At 33.5% G+C, this 7551-nt stretch overlaps 1 protein-coding gene across 1 annotated transcript; it reads right to left on the bottom strand.

Annotated features, from left to right (window-relative positions):
* Nucleotides 1-963: 963 nt before the first annotated feature.
* Nucleotides 964-5200, bottom strand: LOC124445427 (39S ribosomal protein L41, mitochondrial-like). Its single transcript, XM_046996149.1, has 4 exons — nt 4950-5200; nt 3107-3145; nt 2412-2476; nt 964-1669 (listed from the first exon to the last, which is right to left on the bottom strand). The coding sequence occupies exons 1-4, from the start codon at nt 5035-5037 to the stop codon at nt 1550-1552; spliced, it is 312 nt and encodes a 103-aa protein (XP_046852105.1). The 5' UTR covers nt 5038-5200; the 3' UTR covers nt 964-1549.
* Nucleotides 5201-7551: the final 2351 nt, after the last annotated feature.

Here is a 7551-nt window from a genome sequence, read left to right as displayed (position 1 = left end):
TATTATATCACATACTGGCTAGTGACTATCTTCGTAGTTCGGTATACGTACCTTTTTAAGTTCGTCGTGTTATATATTCTATTCTTGTAGTGATGAATTACTTGCTGAGTGAAAGGTATTCGTGCGGAAAGCATTCTTCGTGCCTTCGTGAACATGTTACCAAAAAATAGCCCTGAATCGATAAACTATCTTTCAGTACCCACAGAAAAAAATGCGTCGAAAGATATGAACGAACTTGTCAAACATGGGTCAACAAAGTGCCTTGTTACTTTTCGAAGTTAGTTAATGTATTAAAAGAGCTGTCTTTAGAGTGCTAACTTTTTTCTTTGACGCACTATATACGCGGTTTGCGTAAGATCAAGCCATTTTGCTACGGCAGTGACGCATTTCCAACACATTTAGCACGGGACAATTTGGAAACGCTGACGTTTTCCAATCAAAGTTGTCGCACAGACTATACAAATTACAATGGTTTAACTGTATATTCAATATATCCAAATCAGGTGGACAATGTTACATCATTAACATTTCTCTCATTAAGGGTAAATAGTTAATCTTGTGGCATACATTAATTGTTTGTCGTACTCGGCTAACAATACAAATGAATCAATCAACATAATCAGCATACGTCATACAAACATGTGAATTCGCACACACACGGTGAGATGACCGCCTGCTTTCACACGCGGTAAAGAAGGGCAAAGACGAGGTAAAATCTGCTCAACATAGTAACATTAATTGCGATTTAAGCGATTAGCTTTTGACCTGCTTTAGTACATAAACAATCACATTTTCCTACAAATAATGTGATCGACTAATTTTTCAAAAGAAAAAGAAATTTTCTTATCACTGGGATGTGATATATTCCGAATGCAAGTCACGTCGAGAAAAACTAAACAAACAAAAAACACGTCAAAACATGACTGTTTCGATTGCCTAGAAAAACAAAAAGTCAAAAAAGGGTATTTGCAGTAGATCATTGTTGAAGATGATAATGAAAAAAAACTTTTTGTTTGACATTTTAAAATTACGAGAAATAAACTACAATAAAGAAGAAATGACGAATGACTTAAAATGCTTTTGGACATGAAAAAAATACTGAGAGCTTACGCATATAAACACACGCAGATTTGTAAAGCGAAGTTTCCAACAATTAACGCTTACAGGGCGATCATTCATCATTTCATTTTGGGCCGACGCGTAGTATAGACCCTAGTCATTTGAATAGTCTCGATTGAGTACTTTCAGTAGTCTGCGTAGAGCTGTGTCCCATACATACGTAGGTTTGCGTTCCAGGGGACAGAAGCGACTTTGACGACTAGTCCTGCCAGGCCATGCTTAACTGGCGACATCAGTCTATGACCGACTTCGATGATTGCCAAAAACAAAACGTTAGAATCCATCGCAAATGTCACCAAATGTTTTTCTTTCATGCCAAAAACTTCCAATTGCATATCTTTCGGACATCTTTATGTTAAGATCAAAGCAGTAAAATATATATACATAAATATTGGTGACAGTTCTTGAAAGAACATGATGCATTTGGAAATCATGGCGTTTCCTTGAATCGAATAGTCTGAAGATTCTGCGTAATTTGCTCCATTAACGTGTTTTCAGTCAGGGGTTGACAGACAACCTTAGGCGATTGATAGGACACATATGGTTTAAGCTAAATGTGAACAAATAAAAAAAATGTATTAAGCGTGGGTTATTTTGGTAATTATAGTTTATTTCAACAAGGGAAACAAACGAAATGAGTACAGAAAGGTACGATTACACGAACTTCCTGTCCTGGACATTATCACAGCAACAGAAATATTTCTTTGATAATGATGATGATGAAAACTTTACTTAAACATACTGACCCAAACAACCGAAGCTGGTTATCAAGAAGGGCGTACGAAAAACATACAGAACTTGTTTTGCAACTGTTTACAAAATTACGAAAGAGACAGTATTGTATTAACTTACGTAACAAGCTAATTTACGTATTCAAATAACAGATATATTAACTTTGTAGTGTTTCAAACCATTTACTTTGTAGTGTTTAGTAGCTTGCATCTAAAATTTGCTAGCCATCAAAGTGAGTGGTCATATAGAATAGAATAAATTTCTTGGTGGGGATTCTTACTCTGAGCACTGTTAATATACGTACCATAAAGAAAGTTGTGATGTTTTATGTAGATCGTGATAGCTATTATTGAGATCAGTTTTTAAATTTATAACATTGCATGGGTGAAACTTTTTGGCTGAATATTTAATGCGTTTAAGCGTAAACAGCAACGGAAACAACCTAGCGTGAAACTAAGTTATAAACGCAAATTCTCTTCCCAGATCGAATAAAAAAAATTGATTTCCAATAAAATCGGAAACATGTCACGTTCTTTGTCTCATGTTTAGTCGACACTTACCTCAAAATCTGTGAGATCAGGAACTACAAACTCGGGAACTTTCTTTGGAACGATGACGTAGTGACCTAGAAATCATCAAATATGTGGTCCACAATGATTTACACTAAATCCCCTAGATTTCTAACTACATTGTTAACGCAAAGCAAGGACGCTATCTTGACGGGTGTCAAAAAGTCCGACAAAAATGAGCTAAAGGAAAGTTTGAAAAACAAATCCTATCACACACTTAAAAAACCAAATCTAGACTCTGAACACCGCAACTGAGGCTGCATGTATACAACGCTGAAGAAGCAGTTTTTAATCCTAAATATTGCAAATGCCACCCTTCAAGATGGCTGCCTGCATCGCTCGCAACAATAGAATTTTGTCATGTAGATTGGGTTCTAGGTTATTGTTGGAATATGTTTATATAAAATGAACATTTGCAGGGAACGAATTCAATCAGTTGAGTTTTTTAATCTTATATCTTCCACATTAACCTCTCAGCGTTCACATGTACTCGATAAAATAAATGTTTCCTAACACTTGGGCCAGTACGTTGAGGCCAATGAAGCCATCTCCAACCGTCGCCAACAGTCGGAGGGGCATTAGTTCTTAAACTAACTCTACTTAACTAGCGGTAAGCCACTCATTCATATACACTTCAGTCTCTTCCGCATTATTTACAACCGTGACCGTACGTACAATAAACTCACCCTTCTTAGTGTGAAATCCTGTTGGCTTAACACCGCGTCCTACAAAGAAAAAAGAATGAAGAATGACGAGCTTTATCAGATCAGTGCAACACTCAATTTTCTATCTCAATGATTTAGAGTGAAATGTCAAATAAGATTACATTTTCCATTCTATCGATAATGTCAACAAAAACATGAGATAATATACTTCTACTACACAAAGATGAAGGAGACGTTGCACTTCGAACAGCTCATTGACTGACGTAAGGTACCATTAAAGCCATTTTCCACTTATACCATACTCTATTTTGTGCGCACGCGCTGTTTTCAAAATTATTTTTAAATTGTTCGTGAAGGTTTTTACACTTTTCCATTTTTTTTCTACCATAAAGTATGTCTCAAGCATTGAACTGAAAAAGAAAGCGAAAGCTACCTCCCCTGCCTGGAATAGGAAGCCAGCAATTCAGCTAGTTCCAATTTTTCCGGGTCAAAATATATTCTAGAAGCTCATTTTGAATTCAAAAGACTTTCTTAACAACGCTGTTGGTTAAAAATTTCAAAAGACGGCTTCAGACTAAAATAATCGCAATGGGATTCGCTCCAAAGATCTTAAAATGGAAAATATTTTCAGCAAAGTATTCTGACCAACCCTGGATCCGCTACTGTATGACCCAAACAAAAGTAAGCTAACATGTACTACTATACATTCTGGAGGAAAATTTGGCTTCCTTCTTGAACAGGTCAAAACCAATAATACATATATGTTTACTTAATGGTAGGCTATCTAGCCTTCCAAGTGAACATTCACTTTAATGGGTCTCGAGTGAGTTGAGTCAATTTTTTCACAGATTATGTGGGCAGTCATTTTATGCAATATGAAAGCATATAATGAAGAAGCACTTTGCCAAATTTATAATAAAAATAATATCTTGGCATGCTATATTGATAAACCTCTTATAACACCTCTTGCAATTTGGTACTGTAAAAATGGCTATCTATTAACATTTATTAATGTTGTCACAAGTACAATAAGTTGTGCCGAACATTGAACATTTCTTGAAATTATTAGGACTAATGTGTCAATGAAAAGAGTTTTTTGCAGTGAGTAAAACTGAATGATCTCTTGACACTGGAATGCATTTTTTCAACATTCATGTTTGTTATGCTTGTTCTTTTCATTATTTGTGTCATGCTCATCAGTGATTTATCCTAATTAAAACATATTAAAATTATGTGTAATTCTTAGTAAGCTAAATACATTAAATCAACATTTAGACATTGATCAAAACCATATATAATTTTCTGCCTAAATTTATAATTCAGGGTATTGATTGAGAAATACTCAAATTTCTAAATTATATTGTTATTGAGGTTCCTGATCTCAATAATTTGAAGAAAAACACTCAGTAATCTTCACACATTGAGGAATTAGCATTAAGAAGAAAATGATTGATAGCACCTCAATTATTAACTGACAGTACTTTGATTGCATTCATTAAAAGTAGGTACTTAGTACTTTGAAATAGAACAAAGTATGAGTTATTTAAACTTATATTTTAATACAATACTGAATTCGCCACTATGTCAGCGCTCAAATCTCAGGACGAGCAACGAGCCAGCACGTTGCGAAGAGACTAGGGCTATAACTCATGAAGTGCAGAAAGCTCTATTAAAAGCAATTGTTTATTGACTATTGTTATCAACGTTATGTTATCACGTATAGATAAAAATGAATCATTATTAATTAAAGCTCTGTAAAATGTCACATTCGTTCTATGCTCTAAATTTATTTCAGAAGTTTGCTTTGCAGAGAACTAACCACAATCGACATTGATGACAATTATTTACATTACGTATGCTATACCTTTGTAGAAATTCTTGTTTCCTCTTTTACCAGTCATTACTTTGCGACTGGCACCTCGCACTAGCCCTTGAAACAGGTCCAAAGGCATGGTTTTCGATTTTCTTCAAATGGCACGATTCAAAGAACAGAAAAAATTCTCATAGAAAGAAAATTTTCAAATCCAATGTACTACTAACATTGACTACAAGCAATGGACCATTGCAAGGACTAATCCGCCATATTGATTGTTTTCTGCTGGCTCGGTCTCATACCATTTATGGCAATTTTTTGGTGAAAATGTCAGCTGCAGGGAGACGCTGGCTCTTGTAATAATATGTTTTTCACCCCCCGGAAAATTGTTAAATTTAATGTTTTTTGCCGTATAAAGTAACTCTTCTATTTCAAAATTTTCTTTAAAAATGGCATTATATTGTGCTGTACCTGGATGCCAAATTAGTACAACAACTAAAAAGTTCTCAATGCACAGGTAAGAAAGATAGAATAAAATTTTATGAATGTGCTTTTCAATTCAACGAATTCGCTTTACGCAGACACTTTTTTCTCTTCATTTCCTTAAAAACTTTTTTCATTTTAATTAACTTCCTCATTCAATTTCATCATTCATATATCTTTGATTTAAATGTGTTTTTTTTTCAACTTTTGATGATTCATTGAAAAAATTTAGCTTTCCAAAGGAAGCGAAAGAACCCACTCTTTTCAAGATGTGAATGACGAATATCAAGAAAAAATTTTCCACTGGAGATTTATTTTACCCCCCAAAAGTGGAGTAGGATTTGTTAAGAGCATTTTTCTGAAAATTATCGTAAGCAAAGAGTGAGAAAGAGAGTATTGTTGGAACCGAAAGCGACGCCAACAATTTCCTCGGTGATGTGATACGGCGCACAATTCTTCACTGACCCTCTGCTGCTAAAATATTTTTCAGAGATTAAATATTATAGATGTGGAAGACGAGGGCATTTTAATGATGTCTGCCGTTGTACTCATAGCAATAATATTAGATTAGGATTATTTTAATCCAAAAAAGTGTTAACATTAAATAGATTATAATTCTTTTGTCACTCGCCAAATTCACGATATTTTGCTCAAATGCACTCAGTACTACTGCTTTAGCACAATCCTGTTAGGATGAATTGATAGTAATACCAGACAAAATGCAATAAACAATTACTATAATCCATATTTATTTTTTTATTTCATCAATTGAATTGTGTGGCTTACTAAAAGAGAATTCAAAAGCAATTATTTTAATAGAAAACTTTATTCTCTTTTGCCATATTATTGTGTTTGCTTTGTTGTATTTGCATTGTATTTTACACAGATTGAATGAATTTGAAATCAGGGGAGAGTGAATCATAAAAACAATTTCCAAAGTGAAAATTTTCCACCCAAAATATCCAGTTGGCCTCCATTTTTGATACCACCGAATTATAAATAAACTGGAATGATTACTCCGTTAACAATGCCTGTGATTGGATGAAGCCAACAAACGTCTAAAATTTGTCAACTCCCAAAAAAAATTCTTGGTGACCGACATTTGTTTTGACTTATGGCAAGGGAATAACGTTTTATAATTTTATTCATTGTAGTTTTTTTGGCAATTTTCTGCATTGTACCATGTTTAGCTTATATATAGTTATCTTCGTGTAAAACATTATCGGCAAGAATCGACTTTGATCCGACATCTATTACAAGACGGAAAATGCTAAAAAATAGATGAAACATTTTATTTGAATATTTTTAGTGTTGTGCACACCTATTTTATAAATATATTTTTTACGTGCATCATTGATGTCTTTTTACGTTGATTCTCTTCAATAGAAGATAAATATTTTCTCCAGTGTTTATTTTATTTTTGCTCTCACAAATATTACGCATATAAGCTTATTCGTGATATGCGATGTCTTTTCCTCTTTGTTTGGCTTTTTACACACAACACAAAAAAAGAGGGCATTGCATACATGAAATATGTTAATGCGGTCAAACTTTCACTGACATAATATTTTATTAAACAAGCTTTTGGCTGTCTGTCTACAGCCTTCGACGACTTATAAAAGAAATAAATGGGATGGGGTATGACACTATAAATACATAAATAAAGAAGCGGCAATAAAGTAATATGATACAATGAATAAAAAAGTAATATATTAAAAAGTAAAAGGTAATAAAGTAATAATTAAAGAATATGATGCCATTTATTTTCTTTTACATTTGGTCGAAGGCTGTAGACAGACAGCCGAAAGCTTGTTTAATAAAATATTATATCAGTGAACGTTTGACCGCATTATGTATAATCCTAAAATCGGATCACGTATTTTTTCCATGAAATATGTTATTTGTGTTTATACATTAAGTCAAGAAAAAAGCTTTTATGTTTTTTTTGCGAGAATCTTTACATCTTTACTTTTCATCATGACACTGAGCGTATATATACTTGCAATGTTTGTGTTTTTGTGACATTCGTAAAAAATGCATTTTCTCTTTATGACCAATAAAACTTTTGGAAACTTTGATAGTTTGTACATTTAGCCGGGAGCTACAATATTTTAGTAGTTTAAACAGGCAGGTATGTGTAGAACTTCTTATAACTCAGAAAAAGAAAAAA

Source organism: Xenia sp. Carnegie-2017, unplaced genomic scaffold, assembly GCF_021976095.1.
Source record: "Xenia sp. Carnegie-2017 unplaced genomic scaffold, XeniaSp_v1 HiC_scaffold_22, whole genome shotgun sequence".
Classification (NCBI taxonomy): Eukaryota; Metazoa; Cnidaria; class Anthozoa; order Malacalcyonacea; family Xeniidae; genus Xenia; species Xenia sp. Carnegie-2017.
This window is presented reverse-complemented; position numbering and strand designations above follow the sequence as displayed.